This window comes from Ctenopharyngodon idella, chromosome 8, assembly GCF_019924925.1.
Source record: "Ctenopharyngodon idella isolate HZGC_01 chromosome 8, HZGC01, whole genome shotgun sequence".
NCBI lineage: Eukaryota > Metazoa > Chordata > Actinopteri > Cypriniformes > Xenocyprididae > Ctenopharyngodon > Ctenopharyngodon idella.
Window position 1 is genome coordinate 6,916,611 of NC_067227.1, and position 25,439 is coordinate 6,942,049.

Genomic DNA, 25,439 nt, shown 5'->3' on the forward strand with positions numbered 1-25,439 from the left:
CAGAAACTTTCCCTGCTCAAATTTTTGTTTTTCCTTTTTTTTTCCCTGAAGAAAGACAAACATAAATCAAGCAGAAAGCCAAAATATTAAATGTAATGGATGTATATTTACTGAGTAATACAATATTTTGTAGAGGGGGGGTCAGAATTACAATTTTCACCTGAGATTTGGATTACAGGGGGGTAAAATGACTTTAGAACAACATATTTTACACAGAGATTGGTAGGACTGTTAGTTAAATCTGTTGACGTTAGCGATCTTTGTTGCATTTTATGCCAACAGTTCAAAAATGGCAAAAAGCACTTGTGTTTTTCGCCCAAAGTTTGCATTTCTGTAACTTATATTACAGATATCTTAATATCCTTTTAGATTATAATTCTTAACAAACTTTTCTTTTCTTAATTTTTAAGTCCCAAAATTTCCAGAGATAGGGATCTCAATGCAGCTCCATGAGTAAATTGGTACACATTTTCAATGGTCGCACATTTTTCTGAAGAACAAATAATGTTGAAACTATAAATATATCTAGTTTTTTTCCAAAGTTTGTGTGCCTCTAATTCTAAAAGTATTAAAGATATTCCGTCTATATTCTCATTCTTAATAAACTTTTCTAGGCCCTATATGGTTCAGTCCCATATAATGTGGCTCCATGTTCAAATTGTTGAATTTGACCCATTTTCTATATATATAGATACACCAACAGATATTGAACATCAACCTCTATTCAAAACCATAAACTTAAAAAATATAAAAAAAAAATAAAAAAAAATGTCAGCAAGATAGGCCTACAAAGATGGCATAAAATTTGAAAGCATAATAACTGAACATCTTTAAAATTTCAGCCAATAAAGCATTTTTTTAAACAATGGCACTTAAAAGTTTGAACTAAATGTTGTTGCAACCATGTATGAATAAATAAAAATGCATATTTTTCAATTAAATGGAAGTAGAGAATTATGGGCTGCTTTTGGTGCTTGAGACTTTATTATTTTTTGTTTCAATAATGAGGTCCAAGAATAGCCTAGGGCCCTATAGGCTACAAGTTAGGCTACTTAAATGAGCGTAACATGTTTTTTTTTCTCTATTTAACAACATTAGCAATAGTGAAAGATGACTTCCCTTTTTGATCACGTCTTCCCTCAGGGAGATTGCATGTTTTCTTGCGTGGCTGAATGTTGCTGAAATCAAAACGCGAACGTACATAACCGTTCAGCATTATACGGAACGGTTGGCAACCCTAGCCATGACGGTTATGAAAGCGAGGCTGTGAGGGATAGACAGCTGTGTTTTCAATGGCATTCACTGTAAAAAGCTGTTTAAAGCTCCTAGATCATATATCATTTTCCACAGCTATTTTTTTCTGTTGGTTTTTGTCTACTGAAATGTCTTAGAAATGTATTTAAAACAGCTAACAACTCATTCTCAGTACTTGAGAGAGAGAGGCAATAATTATATAAGCATATTATATAAAAACATACACGTAAATACATATTTATACAGCTGTACAGTACATAATGCACAAATGTTTACATCTTTTACAGATACCCCACTATTATTATTATTAATATTACTGTTTATTTTTTTTTCTGTTTATGTTCTTTTGTTCTTGTGTCTTATATGTATGTACATATGTATATATGCACTAAGAGCTCCTGAAAAACCAAAACAAATTCCTTGTGTGTTTGCACACACTTGACGAATAAAACTCATTCTGATTCAGATTCAGAACACATTAAATAACAGTACAACTCAAAAGTACAACTCAACTCACTGTCTGTCCCTCACAGCTTCACTGTCATTCCCATTAAAAATCAAAAATGGTGCTGCTGTGTAAAGTGCAGTTTTTCAAATGCAGAGGCTATTTACACTAACTCCACCCACAATTGTCTGATTGAGCCAGACAAAATTACAAAAGAAATCTCGAAACAGGAGCAGTGGTGTGGAGAGTAATTAGAATTACAACTTCATTTTCTTCTATAAAGCAGCAGTGTGTTTTACTCATAAATGTCTGACCCAGACTGAACAGAAGAAATGAACCAGAGAAGACATTTTACACTTCAAAGATGGCAGGGGCCTCAGAGCACACCTACCTATTACGTCATCACTGCGGACCAATGGTAATTTGAAGGTTTACCACCAACTTTTCCAAAATGTTTGCTTTTCCAGAAAGTTTCGAATTCCTAAAACATACTCCAAACAAACTTTGTTATTGCCTGATTATGTTCGTTCTTCGATTTCACTTCAAGTATTGGGGCCTTATGGTGCATTCAATCCATGTCGGAAAGATCATATTTATGAGTTGAATGCACATGAATGCCACCACAAAGTCGTAATTAGGGTGAGAAGCTCTGGGTTTTCTTTAAGCCCAGAGTTTACGATTTCGTTGTGTGTCAGTAAGAAAACGTAGTGGAATACCATAATAGAGTGGTGCAGGTATGATATCAAAACCCCGCCTCCTGGTTACCTCCAGATAGGGGTTTAAAATGGGGTTTTTCAATTTATGAGTAAAATAAAGCCTGTGGTAAACATAACTTGACAATACTTTGACATTTTGTTCTACAATGTAAAGTACACAAGCCCATACTAAAACCGTAAATTTGGAAGCAGTTCATTTTTGAAAATGTCAGTGTTAATTTTGACAGCAAATTTTGATTTAGTTTTAGTCATAGTCTTTTGACTAAAATGCCATTTAGTTTTAGTCATATTTTAGTCATCAGAAATTGTTTTAGTTTTTTAGTCTAGTTTTAGTCGACTAAATATCATAAGATTTTAGTCGACTAAATCTACAGTAGATTTAGTCGACTAAAATCTAATTTAGTTAAATTGTAATGCATTAAGCATTTCTCTAACAGTACGCAGATCCTATACACATATAGGTACATCTGATTTTCCCCAAACTGTTTATGTTCACTGAACTGTACTTTGCTCCCCAAAGCGGACGGTTTTTGACCGTTCAAGTGCAAAAAGACACGAAAGAGCAAAATTCAGTACTTTTCAGGGATTGACACACTTATCATTGAGGTACTATTATAGTTTTTGTTTAATTAGATTTGATTTTTAGTTTTTCTGCTTTCATTGTAATTTTAGTTAAAAGTTTTAGTAATTTTGTGTGTGTTTGTCTTTCAGTTTTTGCTTTTAAATGTCTGTGTTTGTTATTTTATTACCTCAGGTTAAGCTAAAGCTTAGAAACTAGATGAAATAAAATAAGTTTACATTTTTTATATATTTATTTTTTATTTCAGTTAATGTTTATTTATAATGAAGATTTCTTTGGTTTTAGGTTTAGTTAACTATAATAACCCTTATACTTATAATATAGCCTTATACACTTTAGCAGGCTGCTCATGAGGGTAATAAAATATGCATTCTTACAACCATCTAAAACATGCTACCATATAAACATCGTGTAGTAAACATTGTCATAATTCATCAACATTAGCTTATAAGCAATTGCTTGGCATAAATGTGCGCTGTTCAATAATTGCGAAGCAGTCTGAAGTGCTGCTGCGCGAGCCTTTAGAGTGCGCAACAGCGCCGCGTTTCCCGCGGTTAGATCAGCACATTACACTTCAAATGTCCGCATCTTCCACACAGGACAGCAGTCCTGACTGGATATCTTCCCAAATCGCCCCTCTCTTTCATTTTCGTCTCGTTTTTATCCGTTGACGAAAATTAGAGTAGATTTTAGTCATAGTTTTATTCATTGAAAACGCATTTTTAAATAGTCATCGTCTCGTTTCTGTCCGTGAACAAATGTCGTTGACGAAAATTATGACGAAAATTATTCGTCAACGAAATTAACACTGGAAAACGTACGTTTTTAATATAATAAGTAACTAGATTAGTTTGGGACGTAAGTGTGTGCAATTTGCATTGTAGAACAAACATGACACGTTATGTTTACCACAGACTTTAATTTTAAAATCCCATAGGAAAATCTCAAAGGAACCAGTGGTCAGTAAGTCTTCCGGTGGAGAATGCTACCTGCACAAAATATAATAGCATTGTAATATAACAATATAATATGTAATGGTAAAGTTTAAAGCGGCTTCATAAATTGAAAAAAATATATAATATAATATAATGCAGGGGTGGCGAACTTTGGTCCTGGAGAGCCACAGTCCTGCAGATTTCAGCTCCAACCCTGATAAAAATTCACCTGCCTGTAGCTTAACCCTTCAGACCTTGATTAGCTTGTTCGGGTGTGTTGAAACAAAACTCTGTAGGACTGTGGCTCTCCAGGACCGATGTTCACCACCCCTGCACTAGGAGAGCCAATGTAGAGAAGGTAAGTAGTCTGTTATCCGTAGTTGAGACCAGACCAAGAGTAACTGTGAGGTGTGTGCTCTTATCCCGAATGGTGCTTGCTGCAGAGTCAAATGACCTCCAGCTCCACCTCTCTGGAGCTCAAGGGTGGAGCTTAACCTGTTTAATGGGTGGAGAGATAGGGTTATGGTAGGGTTAGGGTGTGGTTGGAGGATGCAGCTCCACCCATCATGCCCACAGTAGGTCGAGAGTGGGGGAGCTGGAGCTCCAGAGAGGGGGAGCTGGAGGTTATACTCCACCCGTGGCTCTGCAGTGAGTAGCCTCTCACTTATTCTGGTGCAGATTGAAGTGTTGATGGGAAACAAGTGTGGTTGATGGTCGAATGAGTGCAAGTAATGAACAGGAGGAATGCTGGGAAATGTAGTTTTTGACTAGATGACTGGACTGTTTAAGATGGGCTGATGGAGAGCATAAGTGACAGGTGTAAACAGCATCAATCGCTACACTTAGTGTATCGCCACACTTATTGTAAATAGCATATATCGTTAATTGCAAGTGTAAATAGAATCTATTCATTTATATATACAATATACAAATAGCCGCTGCCTTGCGGTAATTACAACATAGCATGAACACAGCAAATTGAGGGTGAGTAAATCATGGGCTAATTTTCATTTTAAAGTGAACAAATTTTTTAAGTGGGTCAGAAAGAATAAAGCATTTAAAATACATTTAAACTATACATTTTCATTTAATGGTAAATAGCATGCAATTAATTGTCCCAAAACATTCAGTTCGCACATATATATTGTCAAAAACAGAAGAGGACAGACCAGGTATGTATAAACAACAAGTCTTTATTTGTACGTAAAGGGAGAGCAGATGGGAATGCAACAGGTAAGGATATATGACTTTGATGAATGTTGATTGTAGACTGTAGTTGGTGGTAAGGCTGTGTCTTTGGTGCAGGTGACGAGGTGGTGGTGCTGGCTGAGTGGAGGATCCAGGAAGACGATGAAGGGAAACAGATGATGACAGACAGAAGACGGATCAGACGATACAGGCAGGTTCTCAGATGAGTAGAACTGGTAGGTATCTCAGGTGAGTCTAAAGTCTGTGGTGCTTGTCCTTGAAGTTGACGAGAACAGACCGTGAGGAGAAGGGAACAGTGGCATTTGAAGGTAGTGTTGATGAGGGTGCACAGGTGCAGGTGACCTGTGATCAGCAGGTGACCTATGGCAGGTGTGGATCAGAAGGAATGCTGGGAAGTGTAGTGCGGACGGGTACTAAGCTGGTGATTGTGCTGGTGGCTGTGACACGTATGTTCTTTTAAAGTATATTATTAAGTTACTGGATGTTTCTTGATGTGTTTTGTAAAATTACTGTTCATGTTAGCATTTACATGTAAATGAAGGACACAGAAGCATCTGTTTTGTATAATGGCCTAGAAGAACCGGTTATTAATTATTAGCTTATTAAATTATTAGGTTATTAAATTAGCTTTGGATTTATATTAGTTGTTGATCTCAAAGATATATCAATTAAATCATCCATCACATCTGCTCTTCCTTTTGTCCTTTTGCAACTTCCTACTGTGGGATTACAAATTTAAGAATCTGTTTAAGATCTGCTGATCCTACATCCTGACATAACATCACATGAAATACTATGGTGAAGTACATTGTATTTAGCATTTTAAGGTAAAAAGGATGACTTTCTAAGAAAATCAAGTCAGGCAGCCCAGGTGTCTTTATGCACTTCCTGACCATTTGGCATGACAAGCTCAAGACACAGCTCTGCCTTTGTCTCTATGATAATGTGAAGGTATGGGCGATACTGTCAGACTGATTGGATTAGCACCTATGCATTTGAATGACACTGTTATGCTGATTAGATCAGGGCTGGGAAAATGCCGGTAACCTTTAAGACCAGTACAAATGTGTTATCCTCTGCACCGTCAGAGAAGAGTTAACAGACAGCTGTAGGGTTTGGTTAACTAAGTTATCCTCTAAAAATGTTCTTTTAGAGATGAAGGTTATCCTCTGTTCAGGCAGGGAAGATTGGTATCACGTGCCAATATTGGTTAATCCTCTGTAAATTTGTAAATAGTCATCCTCTACTTTGCTAGAAAAGAAGATTCATCCTCTGTTAATTCAGGGAAGGTTACAACTGTTACAGTGTGTTAGCAAGTTGGTTCTACTCTGCTCACCAGAAAAGGTTGAATACATTACGATGTGTATTAACTAGGTTAACCTCTGCTCTGTCAGGGAAGTGTTGAAGTGTATTGTTGTGCCAGAAAGACATTACAAAATGTTGAGAAAGAACGCTAGACTAATTCCAACAACTGAGAAAGGTGGACTAGCTACCCCTTTATGGACAGATAGTGAGTTCAAATCATTGTTAGGAAAGCACATGGACTCAATAGTTACTGAGTCAGTCAGACAAAGAAATTTGGGATTCATCCAGAAAAAGTTTGGTCCATTGAAGAATGCAAAAAGGTACTTGGTGCTTGTATTCGGAAGAAAAATATGAAGGGCATTATCTGCTGCCACAGAAAATTTACTCTATCCATTGCACAAGAACAAATCCAACATATTGCTAAGTTAGAAGAGCAGAACAAACAGTTGCACACTCGAGTGTCTCGTCTCACTCAGAAGTTGGGCCTCAACAAAGCCTCAACCAAATGTTGGTTGAGGCTTTGAAGTGTGTGGAGTTGAAGTGTGTGGAGCGAGACAAAAGGCTCAGAGTAGGGTAAAAGGGGTTGACGCAGTTCCATCTGCAACCCACATACTACAGTTACAAGCAGTCAGTACCGCTCTAGGTCCTGAAGACATAGAAAGACTTGCTGAGAGGTCCTGAAAGGTTTGATGAGGTCCACATGATTCCTTTGCTTCAGCCAGTCGTCATCAGAGGTTGGTAATTTTCCCTGCTCTATCTAGAACATGACGGCTGCATAAATGGATTTTTAAATTCCAGTTGCAGTTTTTTTATTGTGGTATTGTAATTTCAGGGAAGAAAAAATAATACAGACATAATTGAAATGCGGAGAACTGCTTACATCTTGGACAAAGCTCCCAATTTCAGTACTTTTGGTCACCCTACTAAAGGGTATGACACATTACAGTGAAAACAATCAAATCAAGTTGACAAAGTAGGCCCATTTATTTCATTCAATCCAACTCACAAAAGACATGATAAACAACAATTACACAAGCGTGCAGGTAAGAAAACAATATTTATGTTGCACTAGTTGTACACAAAAACGTAATCATATAGTGAAGGATGGGGAAAGTAATATTGTTAATTTTAAACCTTTAAATTAACTTGTTAATGATTCATTGACAAGTTACTTTATGAGTATGTGTACATCACTCTTCAGTGTCCTCCTCACTGTCATCATTCAGCGGGAATTCTCTGTACCCGCGCTGTGTGTTGTAGCTCTTCACATGCATTGGACACTCCTGATTTATAATAGCCTTGAGAAACAAGCATCAGGCTTCATTATGAAACATTTGTAAGCATATTGATAAAGACATGCAGGAACAGTTACATGTGTGAGTCTCACCATCTTTTCTTCCCGAACAGCAGGATTTTTGAGGAAGAAGCAAAGGGGCGCATACAGGATGTTGACAATGCCAATGATCACCATGAGATTAGGGAAGCCGATAGCTCTTACTATTGCCCCTCCGGTAGATGGACCTGCAGCATGAACGCACCAAGAAGGAAGAGTCAGTTTGGCTCCCAGAGCTCTTAAGTTGAGCAAACACTACATGTGCTCAACAGAAGTTTTGAGCAGAAAATAGATCTAAATGGGATGTTTTTTTTCCCCGTCTATGATACGTTTACACAAAAAGATTTACTAAAAACACAAAAGTTTTTTCTTTGCGTTTTTCGCGTACAGGCTACAACGTTGTCAAATGAACTCCATTCACACAGATCCATGAAAATGACTAAAAACGCTGTATTATGCATTCCATTTCAGTAGTTGGCGATGTCACTCTGTAAAGAAACACTATGCTTATATAGACTGAACATAGACTGAATGTAATTAGCATGTGCATGTGCACCTTTTCACAAATTCACATTTTTGTAGTTTTAATGGAGATGATAATGGTATTGTTATCAATAACTTGCACTTTGAAACCCCTTTTCAAAAGTTTGCATTAAACGCTGTTGTCGTGTAAAGGAACTGCCAAAATTAATAAAAAGTTTTCAGTTTTTAGTTTAAAATAGTGTTGTGTAAACGTCTCCCTTCATTAGGAATAAATTGTACAAAACATGTCTATCAGTAAAAATATATTTGCATTGAGGTGCAATTACCAACAGCAAATCCCATGCAGAGTGCCACATCAGCAATAGCATACACGCTTCCATACACAGAGACATGTCGGATATCCACTAAGTAACCCATTATTGCCATCATAGAAGAATCAACCATTCCTAAAAGCACAAATAATTAATGTTTATTTCCATATGTCATGCAATGATAAATGATTGTTTCAAGTTATGTATCTTAAAGCCATAGTTCACACAAAAATTTTAATTCTGTCATTGTTCATGCTTTCTTTGTTCTGTGGAACACAAAAGATGATTTTTTTAAAGAATGTTTTTGCTCATACAATGAAAGTCAATGGGGTCCAAAACAAAATTGGACCCCACTGACTTTCATTGTATGGGCAAAAACAAAGAGACATTGTTTAAAAAACTGTACACTGTAAAAAATATTCCGTAGTTTTTACAAAATAATTTTGGCAGCTGTGGTTGCCAGAATAATTTTGTAAAAAATACAGAAAAACTGTAAACACATTTACAGAACAAACTGTCAATTTTACAGTATAAAACTGTAATTTACAAACAAGAAAATTTGAATGTAAACAAGTAAATTCAACAATGCACACTACTAAAATCTGTTTTGTACCTTTAACATATACTGACAACCACCATAATAATGCAGGTGGTAAAAGAGAAAGCCACATAGAGAATCAGAGTTCATCACAAATAGCTTTTCCACGAGCTGAAGTATATACTAATGTAAAGAGGGTGCAAAGAGTCATTCACGCAAACGCAAAACACCATCATGGTAACCCACAACACTTACATAATGCAATAAACATTCATTAAACAACAGAAGATGTGACATAAAACCCTAATGTACATAACTGATAACAAAAACTATTAAGAAACATGATTTTTTAAACAAAATACTTTCAAATGTGGAGTGTCACACAGGGAATTGTGGGAATATCAGTTTACAGTTTTTGACTGTAAATTATACATTGATTTGTTCTTTTTTACTTCTAAAAATTGTAAAATTTACAGCATTTTACTGTGAAAATTACATAAAATGTCTGGTAAGAGCTTTTACAGTTTTTCCCTGTATATAGTACTGGAACATACCGTTAACCTATTTACAACTTTTTTCCGTAGCGTTTTTACAATATTTTACTGTTAAAATCACATTCATTTTTTACAGTGTACCCACTTTTGTGCCCCTTACAGAAGAAAGTCACGAGTAAATGATGACAGAATTTGCATTTTTGGGTAAACTCTCTCTTTAATACTGAATGAGAAATTATTAAATAATATTCACCAATAGCAAATCCCAACCCTCCATTGGGACCAATAAGACCATAGATGTTTTTGGCAAAGGGAACCTACAACAAATTCACATTATGTTACTGTAATGTGTATATTGTGTTTTGGTTCCATTTTCAGTCAGTGCTATGTTCTGTTTTGCCTGAGTTCCCAGTCATTGTTAGTTTCCCTGTTTGTTAATTAGTTCCTGCACCTGTTCTGTTTTACCTTGATTACTCTCCCTGTGTATTTAATCCCATAGTTCTGTCTGTTCACTATTCTGTCGTCTATGTTGATTTGATTGTTTATCTACAATTATTATTACTCCTGCGTGTTCCTAGTCTGTTTGTTAATAAAGTGTGTTTTGTTTTGGATACTCGTCCATTGTGTGCTCACTACAGCATGACAGTTACAATTAACACAGTCCTTTTATATATACAGTACTGTTTAATAGTTAGGTAAGTAAGATTTTTTAATGTTACTGAAAGAAGTCTCTTATCTGCACCAAGGCTCATTTTATTTGATCAAAAATACAATAAAACAGTAATATTGTGAAATATTATTACAATTACAATAATTTTCTATTTGAACATTTTATTTAAAATGTAATTTATTCATGTGATGGCAAAGCTGAATTTTCAGTAGCCATTACTCCAGTCTTCAGTGCCACATGATCCTTCAGAAATCATTCTATTATGTTAATTTGGTGCATTTCTTATATTTTTTTATAATATTTTTATAAAATTTTGTTTGTGGAAAACAAGATACATTTTTTTTTCAGGATTCTTTAATGAATAGAACATTCAAAAGAACAGCATTTAAAAAATAAAAATCTGATTTTACTGACACTTTTGATCAATTTAATGAATCCTTGCTGAATAAAAGTATTACTTTTCCTTAAAAAACTGCACTGACTTTGGAAGGGTGGTGTAGTTGTTTTATACACAGTTCAAGCATGCATGGGCCATGCTGTTCTTAAGTGTAATGCAACATGATTTGTGATACTTACACAGAGCAGACTGATGCCAACTATAAGCATGCCAATCATGGAGCACAACCACCTAAATCAGAGACACATTTCTAAATGATGATGATCTTGCCACCAATTAATTAATTTTCTTATACATACCACTGGGACATGCAAAAAAAAAATATTATTACCTTCCCATTTTATTGGCCAGCATACCAAACAGATTGGTTCCAATGAGGTAAAAAACACTGGCTGGTAGGAAAGCCATACCTGCAATATCAGTGTGGCTATGATTAATTCAGTCAACAGAACCACATAAAATATGAGAAAAATAACACAGACAGAATATTTAACAGGGTCATCAGAACCATCAGAAACCTCTTGTTGGCTGGCTTCTTTGTTAAAACCTTAATGATAAAATGGTTCTGAATTTGTTTCAAGTGATTTCAAGTTTCTACTTTAACATTAAATTTGTGAGAGAGGAAACAAACAGGAATTAAATAAAATTAACTAAATAAGCAGGAAGTGAAGTTGTTTCAATCACATTTTAATGACTTGGATAATAGAGTTTCTTACCAAGCTGCCATTTCGGCGAGCACATTGTTTGCATCATCCAGATGGGAAGAGTGGGCTCTAAAATAGCCACCCCCATGTTTGCAAAGCACAAAGAACCTGTAATTATATACAGGAACCATAATCTTACTCATCATTCACTCAACATAGCTCTTCATCCGCTTCATTTACAAATCATTTTAGCGGCTCACATCAAAACCTACAGCCATGATTTTATGGAGGCATACATGTAATTACAGAAACAGCTACTACACCTCCACAACAACTTTTTAAACTGGTTTGACTGTGGGCAGTATTTGAGGATTTGATTTGATTTTATTTACATACACACCTGCACTAATGAGTATGTAGGGATCCTTCAGCAGGGTAAGTAATGGTGTTCCTTCCACACTCTGAACAGAAGACATAAAAATCACTCCAACTTATCATAGTAACACTAACGCAAACTTTTCTCATCTATCAACTTTCATAACTCTCATTTTAATAAATGAATGCTGCTCACCCCTGGGGATATTTTTGAGGGCTGAAGGATGCAGAGCTGGAGAGCTGGTGTTTTCAGAATTGTTCGAAAACAATTAGATAAATCATCTTAATTTATGGCATATTCAGGAGCATATTCATTGTTGGTTTTACTAATATCTTACCTCCATCAAACACAGCCAGGAAGGCAAGGACGAGGAAGGGAGAACTTTTACCAACAAACTCATACATTACGCTGCCAAATGGGGCTCCAACTGAAATGAGTACATTTTGCATTGTCAAATTGTCATTTGTGGCACAAATTCTGTTAACTTCATTTAGGTGCATTATAATTGCTGGTCATTTTCAGTTGTTGCAGTTGGTGCGTTACATGATGTTACTTTATTGTGCTTTAAATTATATACAATATAACACTATAAAGAAAAAATACAGTACTACACTTACTGAGCACTCCCATGGCAAGTCCACCCAGTGCAATTCCCATTGCAATTCCTCTCTCATTGTCATCAGTGTAAACACTTGCTAACATTCCCAGACCTACAGAAGTACACAGTCATTTTTAAATACGTCTACACACCACTTTTAAAACTGCTGGGTTTTGTGAAGTAAAAAATTAAACAAAGATAAATCACTTTTTTGCAGCTTTAATGCAAAAATTACAACCAATACTATGCCACTGAAAACCAAAGTGACACATTTCAGAGAAAAAAGCCTAACTGCACAGGTGTGCACACCCTGTGGCTGTGTTCAGAATTAACTAATCATCAAGCTTATGTGAAATAGCACACATCTGTCTTCACCTGAAGTGACTCTGATAAACTCCAAATAAATCTCAGCTGTTCTTGTAAGAACTTTTGACATCTTCTTGGTTGCATGTTACTACAGGGCCATGGCCCACAAAGAGCTTACGAAGCATCAATGGGATCTAATGTATCGCTTAGGTGAGTGCTACAAAGATGTTTCCAAGGCATTAGATACACTATGAAACAGGGGTGGCATGGTGGCTCAGTGGGTAGCACTGTCACCTCACAGCAAGAAGGTGCCTAGTGTGTGTGTGTGTGTGTGTGTGTGTGTGTTATTTATGAGAACACAAATTTGTATAATGACATGGGTATTACACTGGTATTACGATGTAAACATGAAATATGAGGACATTTCATGAGTAGTTTTCTGTTATGGGTAGGTTTAGGAGTAGGGGTAGTGTAGGGGGATAGAATGTGCAGTTTGTACAGTATAAAAACCATTACGCCTATGGAATGTCCTCACTAAGATAGCAAAACAAACTTGTGTGTGTGTGTGTGTGTGCGTGTGTGTGTGTGTGTGTCAGCACTGGGGTTGCGGCAGGAAGGGCATTTGGCGTAAAAACATGCTGTGTGGATTATTCTGCTGTGGCGACCCCTGACAAGAAAGGGAGCAAGCCGAAGGAAAGAGAGAGAGAGATGAGAGACACCAGGAGACACAGTGAACAAGTGTAGAAAGTATGGCATTATCAAGAACTTGAAATTGATGAAAAGACAGAGAGAAAACTGGCCAGGGAGACTGAGTTACTGCAAGTACTGGTTGCTACGTGTGACAACTATGATTAAAAAACAAAAACAACGAAGGCTGGCTAAACCATGTGGAAAATGTGTTATGGCCTGATGACACCAAGATTGAACTTTTTGGCTAGAATTGTTAAAAGGTATGTTTGGAGCAAAAACAACACAACACATTAGCAAAAGAACACTGTGCTGTGTTGTTTTTGCATGGTGGTGACAGCATCAATTGGGGCTGCTTTTCTTCAGCTGGAACTGGGATTTTAGTCAAGGTGGAGGGAATCATGAATAGCCAGTTGATTTTGGCAAACAACCTTCTGCCATCTACTAGAAAACTGAAAATAAAAAGACCTTTCATAAGAATGAAAATATTCCCAAGTCAAGCTGTCCCAAGACTCCTATATAATGCTCTAATAAAATCAAAGGGTGCTTCAACTAAGAATTAGTCCAGGACTGTGCACACTTATGCAGTTAGATAATAACTATTATCTATTAACTATTATTATAATAACTATTACAAGTGTTTTTATTTTTACTTTTCTCTGAAATTTGTTGTTTTGGTTTTCAGTGGCATTGCATAGGTTGTAATTTTTACATTAAAGGTGCAAAAGTTCTGATATGCTTGATCTTGGTTTCATTTTTTACATCACAATAACCAGCTTTTTAAAAGGGGTGTGTGGACCTTTAATATCCACTGTACACTACTGTTAAAAAAATTGGGGTCAGTAAGATTTTTTTTTTTTTTTTTTTTTTTTAAAGTTAATACTATTATTTAGCAAGGATGCATTAAAATGATTAAAAGTGACAGTATATTACAAAATATTTCTATTTCAAATAAATGCTTATCTTTTGAACTTTTTATTCATCAAACAATACTGAAAAACTGGATCATGGTTTCAACAAAATATTAAGCATTAAGCAAATATTAAACTATTTTCAAAATAATAATAAGAAGAAGAAGAAGAAGAAGAAGAAGAAGAAATGTTTCTTGAGGATCAAATCAGCATATTAGAATGATTTCTGAAGGATCATGTGACACTGAAGACTGGATGACTACTGAAAATTCAGCTTTGCCATCACAGGAATACATTACATTTTAAAATATATTGAAATAGAAAATAGTTATTTTAAATTGTAATCATATTTTATAATATTAGTGTTTTTACTGTAGTTTTGATCAAATAAAAGCAGCCTTTGTGAGAATATAAGAGACATCCTTGAAAAACATAAAAAATCTGTAGTCTTTGCAAACTTACACATCCAATATTTGGTTCATTATATGACACATAAATCATTATACCTGCCACAGAGGAAAAAGATGATCCAATTCCCTGCAATGAACGGGCGAAAAACAGCAGTGCGTATGTCCCTGAGAAGGCAAACACTGCGGAAAAAGCATGCAAAGTCAGAGTCTATCTCGTTTCATTTGTAGTTTGCACTAGCCATATAAAGTGAAACCATATAAACCACGTCAACAAACAACATATGGAAAATTTCACTCAGTGGCTCACAGTAGTGTAGCCTACTTCAAACATCTTTATGAGCAGTCATTTTTTATATTGTTGCTCCACATAGTTCACAATAATGTTCTATATTCAAATGTCAATGTTTGATTTTAAGAAATGTTTAATGTTTAATTTTTTAAAGTCTGTGATTTCATGGAAAAAAAAGTCATAAACTCTTTTTATAGTATTTCATTTTCTCCATATGGAATTTTTTTTTTTTTTTTTTTACAAAAATTTATAAACTGCTAAAGACAGACCTACTGTAAGCAGACCTACTGTAACTATCCAAGGTTGTTAATTGATAGTATATGTGTTTGTTAAAGTAATCAATTTGATTAATACTTATATTTATATTTATTATATTGTACTATATTTAATACATAGGCATAATAAATAACACAAGGCCTATAAGTATATTATATTTATTAAATAATACTATATATAATATAATAGTATATTAACTATACTATATTACACTCAGCATACCCGGTTAAACAAGTCACCTATCGCCACTGGTATATAACCAATTGCACTGCATGTTTTGGAGTGAAGAGCACCACTGTGATCATTTACTGGTGCAGCAGCATACTGATGCTTTGAAACAATCTGCATTGTATAAAGCACTATAAAAATAAAGGTGACGTGACTTGACAAATCCTTAGAAGCTCATGAACAATTTTGCAGTGGCTGGGTGGGTGCAAGATCTGCTAAGCCACAAGCCAGCTAATGTGAAAGCAGTGTCATATACTCTTAAAGATGAAAATAAATAAATAAATAAAAGTGTCACTCCTCTTTTTGGCCTAGTTATTAAACTAAACAAAATAAAAAACTTTAAAAATACTCAGCCATGTGATTACTTTATTGAGTCATATGCTGGGTTCACACCATGTGGTAATTATGCACTGTAAAACCTAACAGTGAAATTAACTGAATGGAATGAGTTTTTTTTTCACTCAAATAATAATGAAAGTTCATTGTACTTAATAGAAAAAAGTTGTGTGAACTCAAAATTTCATTGTAGTAAGCTGAACTTAATATGATTGAGTTGAGTTGCAGCAGATTTCTAATTCCCAGCATGCTTTGTGGCAGACTGTATAAATGTTGAAAATAAGTGTTATTTTGTGTTTTTGCACAAGATTAAAATAGGGAGACATAAGTTAGTGTTTAATGTTATGTTGGGATTTACAGGGGGTTCTGTTATGTTGGTTTTGTAGGGTTACCATTGTAGTGAAGAGTAGAGCCTGTGGTTAGGTTGAGAATGGGTTGCAAAACTTTACTTTTACTTTATGTTGTTTGATTATATACAGTATGTCACAGAAGTGAGTACACCCCTCACATTTTTGTAAATATTTTATTATATCTTTTCATGTGACAACAATGAAGAAATGACACTTTGCTACAATGTAAAGTAGTGAATGTACAGCTTGTATAACAGTGTAAATTTGCTGTCCCCTCAAAATAACTCAACACCCATCCTATTTCCCAAACACAACCGCTGGCCAAAAAAGTGAGTACACCCCTAGGTGAAAATGTCCAAATTGGGCCCAAAGTGTCATTATTTTGTGTGGCCACCATTATTTTCCAGCACTGCCTTAACCCTCTTGGGCATGGAGTTCACCAGAGCTTCATAGGTTGCCACTGGAGTCCTCTTCCACTCCTCTATACAGACATCACGGAGCTGGTGGATGTTAGAGACCTTGCGCTCCTCCACCTTCCGTTTGAGGATGCTCCACAGATGCTCAATAGGGTTTAGGTACCCTCAGCTTCTTTAGCAAGGCAGTGGTCGTCTTGGAGGTGTGTTTGGGGTCGTTATCATGTTGGAATACTGCCCTGCGGCCCAGTCTCCGAAGGGAGGGGATCATGCTCTCCTTCAGTACATCACAGTACATGTTGGCATTCATGGTTCCCTCAATGAACTGTAGCTCCCCAGTGCCGGCAGCACTCATGCAGCCCCAGACCATGACACTCCCACCACCATGCTTGACTGTAGACAAGACACACTTGTCTTTGTACTCCTTACCTGGTTGCCGCCACACACGCTTGACACCATCTGAACCAAGTAAGTTTATCTTGGTCTCATCAGACCACAGGACATGGTTCCAGTAATCCATGTCCTTAGTCTGCTTGTCTTCAGCAAACTGTTTGAGGGCTTTCTTGTGCATCATCTTTAGAAGAGGCTTCCTTCTGGGATGACAGCCATGCAGACCAATTTGATGCAGTGTGCGGAGTATGGTCTGAGCACTGACAGGCTGACCCCCCACCCCTTCAACCTCTGCAGCAATGCTGGCAGCACTCATATGTCTATTTCCCAAACACAACCTCTGGATAGAGCACGTGCACTCAACTTCTATGGTCATCCATGGTGAGGCCTGTTCTGAGTGGAACCTGTCCTGTTAAACCGCTGTATGGTCTTGGCCACCGTGCTGCAGCTCGGTTTCAGTCTTGGCCATCTTCTTATAGCCTATGCCATCTTTATGTAGAGCAACAATTCTTTTTTCAGATCCTCAGAGAGTTCTTTGCCATGAGGTGCCATGTTGAACTTCCAGTGACCAGTATGAGAGAGTGAGAGTGATAACACCAAATTTAACACACCTGCTCCCCATTCACACCTGAGACCTTGTAACACTAAAGAGTCACATGACACCGGGGAGAGAAAATGGCTAATTGGGCCCAATTTGGACATTTTTACTTAGGGGTGTACTCACTTTTGTGGCCAGCGGTTTAGACATTAATGGCTGTGTGTTGAGTTATTTTGAGGGGACAGCAAATTTGCATTGTTTGCATACAAGCTGTACACTCACTACTTTACATTGTAGCAAGGTGTCATTTCTTCAGTGTTGTCACATGAAAAGATATAATAAAATATTTGCAAAAATGTGAGGGGTGTACTCACTTCTGTGAGATACTGTACATACAAGTGTATTAAATTGTATTTAAAGACAGTCTCGCGGTGGTGGAGGTCTGGAAGTGGTTGTACTTCCAGGGGTTCGTTGGGCGTGACAAATGATTGTACATTATTGAGAGACACCTGTGCACCACACTGGCCTTGCTCCGCTTCCACGGCTCTTGGCCCCGCCCCACTTGTCACAAAAATTTTAAATTCTACTAACTTAAAAAAAAATAGTTAGTTTACTTAAATGTTTTGAGGTAATAAGTTTCCTCAAGTGTTTTGAGTATTCTGAACTTATTGAGTTTTACAGTGTGTAATTATGAGCTTTTCACATCAGAATTAGACAACACTATCAATGGCAAAAAGAATCTGCATTTATGTTCGTGACAGTGGTGTAATGTAAGTAATAATACTTCGTTACAGTACTTAAGTATTTTTTGGGAGAATCTGTACTTTACTTGAGTTTTTATATTTCTGTCAACTTTTACATTTACTTCACTACATTTCCTAAATAAAATGTATACTTTTACTCTGATACATTTTCCCAAAGCATTTTTGTTACTTACTACAAAATAAAGTCGGAGGAACACAGACTGCAAGCAAGCATGTCCTAACAAGTGCTCGCACAACAGCTGTTGATTTCATTTTCCGGGTTGCGTCCGTTGCTGGAGCAGTTGAGAAGAGTGCGCTGTCATTATACAGTACGAGAGCGACCTCTAGAGGCGAAATAAAAATCGCTGATGCCTCATAGAGTTTGTTTTGACACGTGACGTGAGGCTGCGCGCTGCACAGAGCGGGACACTTCAAAAACGGATTTAAAACATAGACAACAAAACGGTATGTTATACAGTGTACACTACAGTACATGTTTTCATATCATTATAAAGTAATTAGTTTGTTGACTAGATGCTGCATTAGTGGAGAACAGTAGTATGTTTGCCGTCGAGGCTGAGAGGATGCTAACATTAGCAGTACCTCAAGAGGTTAAAACAATGTGACAAAAACACCAACTGTTCAATGTCATGATTGTTACCATTCATTTGCATTAGTTTATATCCATTTGTTCGCTTTTATGCATTCATTATCCAGTGAAGTTGCATATTTAAACTGTATCCTCATCATGCAGCAACAGAAACATAAATCATAAATGTAATCGATTTCAGTTCTTTTTTCATCGGCACTGTAACACATATTTTGATTAGATAATCATCAAGTTTTATAAAATAGAGGCAAATAATGTGTGAAAGTATACATATAATGGACCTATGCTATGCCTTTGTGTGTAAAGATGGCAATTTTTAAGCATGACTGGATTTGAAATGGTAACACTTTACAATAAGAGTCCATTTGTAACATTAAATAAGGTTAATAAAAGTATTGTTCATTGTTAATTACATTTACATTTTAACATTTTAAAGTTGTCTCTTACATTAGTTGTAATGCACTATAAATTAACATGAACGATCAATGTATAATTAATAAGTATTTTTTATATTTAAAAATTACAATAAACATTTAGCCATTTTTTTAATTCAAAGAAACAAAATGTAAGAGAGTTAAAACTGGACACAATCTTGCTGCTCAAACTGTATAGAACAATTTTTAATAATATTTTTTTGCTCCTTCTGTATTTTACATTTACTTGTACTTTTACTTTCAATACTTAAGTACGTTTAATATCAAAAAAATACTTTTCGTACTTAAGTACAAAAAATATCACATACTTTTACTCAAGTAACATTCTAAACAGTGACTTTAACTTCTACCAAAGTCATTTTCTGGTAAGATATCTACACTTTTACTCAAGTATGGATATTGAGTACTTTATACACCACTGGTACGTGAACACTTTTTACAATTGTAAAAAGTCTCAGTAATTCTGACATGGTGTGAATGCTATAGCCAGTGGGTTTACTTAGTCGCATAATAGAAAATATTTGCTATGATTTTGGACCTTGTTAAAAATGTAGGTTTGTCTACTTTTATTGGGCAGATGTTTGAGTAAGATATTTAATTATGTTGAGTAGAAATAAATGGAAAACTGATTCAAGATCCTTTGTGGGATCCTCACAATATGGGGAGTAAAACAAACTGTTTTCTCAAAATTCAACGTGGCATGACGTCAGCTTCACATTCTCTATAAATACTGCCTCTCCTAAACTCCATCTCTGCAACAGCTGTGAGTTTAACGCGCATTTGGAAACACAATGTGTGCTAGCTTCACTTTATTTACATTCACATAATTGCCAACATTTTTGTGGACAGACGTTTAAGCATTTCAAAGTAATCTGTCAAAATAAAAGCTTGAGGATTTGTCAAGTTAAAGCCTTAGGGTTTGAACGTTTAAAACTAAAGAATTGAAGACATAAATATTTGTATTGAAACTTGTGTTAGTTGGTTCTTGTGAAGAGTGAACCTGATACTGTGTTAAATTGTAGAAATATTCACTTAAAATCTCAGTAATATTTAAATTATTTAAAATCTTCAAGTAAATATTTAAGTCAAAGGGATTTGACTGACAAAAAAGTTTGGGTACCCCTAGCATAGGTTATATAGACTAAGCTGTATTCTAAGATAGTACACTTCCAACAAGATTCAAACAAAGAAGAAATGCAATTCAAATGCCCGGATGATGCATTTAATTAATGTTGGACACTTCAGGCACTCAACTGTCACGTAGCGTATAGGGCTATTAGACTCTGATGCTGGATGACAAAATACATTATGTACGTTAATGTATATATGCATGTATGATCTATATAAATATAATGTATAAAATAAAATATTATGTAATATATTTTGGTAATATGACTTAAAAGACCTTAAAGTTAAAGGCGGGGACTTGGTTCTATTCGGTTGTTGATTGGATGGAGGCAGTTGATTGTAAGATAGGGGCAGGGTTTAAGTGTACTAAATGATAGGAGTGAGAAGTCTGTCATTTCACAGGAAGATAGACATTTTGATTAAAAGATATAAACATATGCATGAATGAGTTGTTTACATTAAAGGCAATTAGTAGGACTTTATAATATAATATAATATAATGTAATCAGGCACTGAATACAGTACCAATTATGTTCATGATCCTAGCCCTGAGAACCACTGCACCACCTGCCATAATTTATTACTTACGTCATATGACTTACTTATTGTGGAAACAAACATGATGGCAAACCCAGCAAACATTGGTATGTGATATCCAATCCTATAAAAAAAGGCAAGTGTCAGATGTCAGTTTAATTAATTAATTCACTTCCCTATTGTCATTATGCACTAACTTCAGATAAATAACATCATTTTAGATGATCTGATTTAAGCATGTTGTGTATGTACCTGTTAGTCAGTGGGCCTACAAACGGGTTGACCATGAGTTGCACCAGGGCTTTGGAAGCAAACAGCAGCCCAACCCTCACATTCTCCTCTTCCAAAAACTCACTGTCCTCTTTACACCCATGTCGGTCGGCAGAACTTCTGTTGACCCCTGAACTTCCATTAGTGCTTAGTGCACTGGAGGAGATGGTGAGATTGGCAGTGGTGACTGTGATGGTGTAGGTGGTGTTGTTGTACAGAGAGAGGATGGAGGTATAGGTGGGCTGAGCCTCAGAGGGGGTGGCAGACTGGCGCTCTTGTGTCTGGTGCTCTGTGGCATACAGGAAGGTTGGGATGATGGGAACTGGAGAGAATGAGAGGTGACGTGAGGATGGGAAGAGGAAGAGTGCATGTTTGCGAATAGCCCTTCCCCTCTGCCTTCTGCGGTCTGTATGCGGCAGAGGTCAAGCAGACGCAAGCAAGGTAAATGTCATGGGCTTGTTGAGAGGAGAGTCGCTTGTCCAACATACACTCATCCTGCTTTACGTTTCCTCTAATGTTTTGACTTTTTGCATATAGACTCAAAGAAAAAACCAATGATGTACATGGCCCAAAGTATGTGGACACCTTCTTGTAATCAGAAAGATCAACAAACAAGTGCATAAAATATGTGCATACACTGTAAAATATTATTTTCATGATTTGTTATCACAACATTTTTTCTTTTGTCAAATCAACTTCAATAATTAATGCGGTTCAGATAACAAAATATTTTGACCAAAATATTATTAACCAATTGCCTTCATTGTGTTAACTCAAATTTTTAATTTCAGTAAACTCAAAATTTTAAGGCAACCAGCTAACTTAGTTTTTTAAGTTAAACCAACAATTCTTTTTTACAGTGTATATTTAATGTGTCTAAATGTCATCAAATCCCTTCATCCATGTTCCAACATCTATCATTTGTTTAGCATGGTTGTTTACTTACCAACAACTGTTAGCAGCATGTTATCCAATAGCAGGGCCACACACACAACTACAAGCACCAGGCGAGGAGAGCCCCTGCTCTCGCTGATCCAGTCCATAGGGTTCAGCATAGCCATAATTGACCTCTGTCACTGGACACACAATTATGTGTCAAATTAGCACAGTGTGTATTTTCACGTTTGTTAATTTTCATACTGGAGTGGTGATGACCTCATATTAACTGAGAGACAACATGGAATATTTGTAGGCTATGTTTCAGCTAATGATCCCCATCAATTAAAATGTTTTTCATTTCCCCAAAGTGTGTTTATTATGAGATATACCATTCAAAAGTTTGAGGTCTGTAAGATTTTTAAAATGTTTTTGAAAAATGCTCATCCAGGCTGCATTTTATTTGATCAAAAATATACAGTAAAAACTTTAATATTGTCAAATATTATTCCAATTTAAAAGAACTGTTTTCTATTTTAATCTATTTTAAATGGGAATTATTCTGATATGCTGATTTCTTATATTATTATCAATGAAAAGAGTTGTGCTGCTTAATATTTTTGTGGAAACTGATACATTTCTCATATATTGTGTAACAATTTAGGTATTATTCTGCTTTTCGAATTCGAATGCTGAATGCTTTGAATGCGGAAGCCTTTAGTTCCATTATATCCTATCATAGAGAGTATGATTGAGAGCCTGAATATTAAAAAATGTACAAATTTCATTAGTAGGTTAAAAAAAAACTTTAAATCTGCAGAACATGCTGAAAGCTGTTTTTACAGATATGAGTCAAACTGGACACCGATGAAACAGCTGTATTTTCATTAACTAACGTTAACGAAGATAAGTAAATACAGTAACAAATGTATTGCTGTATACTGCATTTTTTTGTTTTTTTTTTTTTTTTGACACTAAGAACTGATATTGTCCTTTTTTTCACAAAAACTGGTCAAAAAAAATTACCCAAATATAAGTGTTAAACTCTCACCCTGTATCTCTACACTAGCTCTTCCAGAAGATTCTGTAAAATTGGACAACTCTAAACCAGTGTTTCTCAAGCTGCATTAGCCAATCAACAACAATACCGGTCTGTTCTAAATACTTCTAAACAGACACACATTATAGATTACATTACTTCTTATTTTAAGGCATGTTTAAAGGGTTCCTCACATTTAAAAAAGGAAAGGTCAAGGGATGATGAACGTGTTGCAGAACCATGATTTATCTGAACTACGGGAATATTATATGAATTACAAAATGACAAATGGCATGTTTGCTCACAATCCTTAACTGAACAATCTGAGGGAAGATTGTTGACACTAGGTGGTACTTGGATGTTCAGAGGTAGCCTAAGAACTACTGATATAATTCGCATCCAACTAACATCCAACAGGGATTCAAAATAGAGTCATTGTAACAGTGCTCAGGTCTCTGGGATGTCTTGAGGACAGGTTTGTTCTTGATGGGCTCTTTCGGCAGGGCAGGAATTACGTACTGTGTGATTGAGTTTCAACAATATGATTACAGCTGCTGTAGGGCACGAGGAACAGCCTCAGTGTTTCAAAACGTTCTTTTTATCTTTGTCAATGTCTTATCAGTTTTGCCCTTGGAAAAATGGGCAGTATTTTGTGTTTTTGACTAGTTACGATTTTTTTTTGTCTTGTGTACATAACTGTATTATATACCTCTGTTACATGCTGTGACGAATGCTAATTCTAACATTGTATTAATTACTGTAAATTTAAATTTAATTTTAATTTAAGTAATGTAATACTTTTATTTAGCAAGGATGCAATAAATTGATCAAAAGTGACTGTAAAGACATATATAATATTACAAAAAATTATATTTCAAATAAATGTTGTTCTTTTGAACTTTCTATTCATCAAAGAATCCTGAAAAAAACTATGCATCACAGTTACCACAAAAATGTTAAGCAGCACAACTGTTTTCAATATTTATAATAATAATAAATGTTTCTTAAACAGCAAATCAGCATCTTAGAATGATCTATGAAGATTATTTGACAGTGAAAACTGGAGTAATGTGTGGCAAAATTCATCTTTGCCATGACAAGAATAAATTACATTATAATATACATCAAATAAAAATTTTTTTTTAGATTTGCAATACTATTTCACAATATTACTGTTTTTACTGTAGTTTTGTTTAAAGGCATAAGCATATACAACAAAGAGCAGATCCACAAGTCAACACCTGTGTCGATACTTGTTAACTGAGACCATGTTTGCGACATGTTCACAACATTAGTTAGCTCCTTATTGTGTTATCCATCTATCACTCAACCTTTCCACATTACCATTTTGGGTTCCCAAACTTTCAACACTTCTTAAAGAAACGAGTTTCTGTGTGTTTTTAACTTAACCATTAACATATTAGTATTTATACCAATTTTTTTTTTTTTTTTTTTTGATACAAGGCTGAAAAGAAAGACAAGAAAATTCATCATAAAACACAAAACATTTTTCTGACATTATAAAACAACATGTAATCCATAATCAGTCCCTGATCACTGCCTTAATAAATCACTGCCCAAATGAAATAACTTAAACATTACTTTTAAAGCTAGTCGGTAACACTTTACAATAAGGATTATTAGTTAACATTAGTTAACAATATTAGTTAACATGAACTAATAATGAACTGCGCTTACACAGCATTTATTAATCTTTGTTAATGTTAATTTCAACATTTACTAATATTAAAATGTTGTCAACATTAGTTAATGCACTGTGAACTAACATGAACAACTGTATTTTCATTAACTAACGTTAACGAAGATTAGGAAATACAGTAACAAATGTATTGCTCATGGTTAGTTCATGTTAGTTAATAAATTAACAAATGTTTAACTAATGAACCTTATTGTAAAGTGTTACCAGTTAGTCTTACCTTTGGATGCATTCTCTTCTTCAGCGCAGGAGTGTATTCAGTGCAGGTGTATGTGATGCAGGGGTCAGTTGTTGAATTGTGAGTGTTGCCAAAGGAAGGAAGCTGGCTGTGTCCACTGCCGCCTGCATTTGATTTGTTGAGGGAAATATACAGACATGTACATGTACACGCACACACAAACAAAAACTGCGTCATAACGAGAGTAATTGTGTGCATCTGCTGCTCTTTATTGGGTAGGTGAATGACCTGCAGGCTCCTTTTCATCACAATGAGCCTTTATCTCTGATCTCTCATCCAGCCTCAATGCACACAATCAGCAGCTGCGGCTACATTTTGCTTGTGAATACTGCACAGTCAGCTTTACAATTGTTGGAATATACAACCAATGGTGATTGTTCATTATTTGCCACACAAAAGTCTTATATCAAAAGTCTGTATATGTA

At 35.6% G+C, this 25,439-nt stretch overlaps 2 protein-coding genes across 2 annotated transcripts in view; one reads left to right on the forward strand and one right to left on the reverse strand.

The window, feature by feature from the left end:
- Positions 1-6,209, forward strand: part of LOC127517609 (uncharacterized) — a 117,675-nt gene extending 111,466 nt beyond the window's left edge. The window contains exon 2 of the mRNA XM_051903494.1: positions 5,967-6,209. The gene's annotated coding sequence lies outside the window, so the exon portion shown is untranslated. The remainder of the gene's footprint in view (positions 1-5,966) is intronic.
- A 1,180-nt stretch (positions 6,210-7,389) lies between these two features.
- Positions 7,390-25,253, reverse strand: LOC127517603 (chromaffin granule amine transporter). The gene is made up of 16 exons (XM_051903479.1): positions 24,997-25,253; positions 22,091-22,220; positions 21,127-21,466; positions 20,940-20,998; positions 14,699-14,782; positions 12,308-12,400; positions 12,028-12,117; positions 11,886-11,929; positions 11,715-11,775; positions 11,387-11,482; positions 11,002-11,080; positions 10,850-10,901; positions 9,857-9,920; positions 8,587-8,706; positions 7,832-7,965; positions 7,390-7,742 (listed from the first exon to the last, which is right to left on the reverse strand). Exons 2-16 carry the CDS (start codon positions 22,203-22,205, stop codon positions 7,635-7,637), a joined length of 1,539 nt encoding a protein of 512 aa, XP_051759439.1. The 5' UTR covers positions 22,206-22,220; positions 24,997-25,253; the 3' UTR covers positions 7,390-7,634.
- Positions 25,254-25,439: the final 186 nt, after the last annotated feature.

Bases quoted from the DNA above. Each gene is read 5' to 3' on its own strand.
- LOC127517603 (XM_051903479.1), bottom strand. From the start codon at position 22,205: ATGGCTATGCTGAACCCTATGGACTGGATCAGCGAGAGCAGGGGCTCT. The intron at 12,401-14,698 runs GTATAATGATTT...GTACTTCTGTAG, and splicing joins ATCTTTTTCCTCTGTGGCAG to GTCTGGGAATGTTAGCAAGT. The intron at 11,930-12,027 runs GTAAGATATTAG...TGAAAACACCAG, and splicing joins CCTGGCTGTGTTTGATGGAG to CTCTCCAGCTCTGCATCCTT.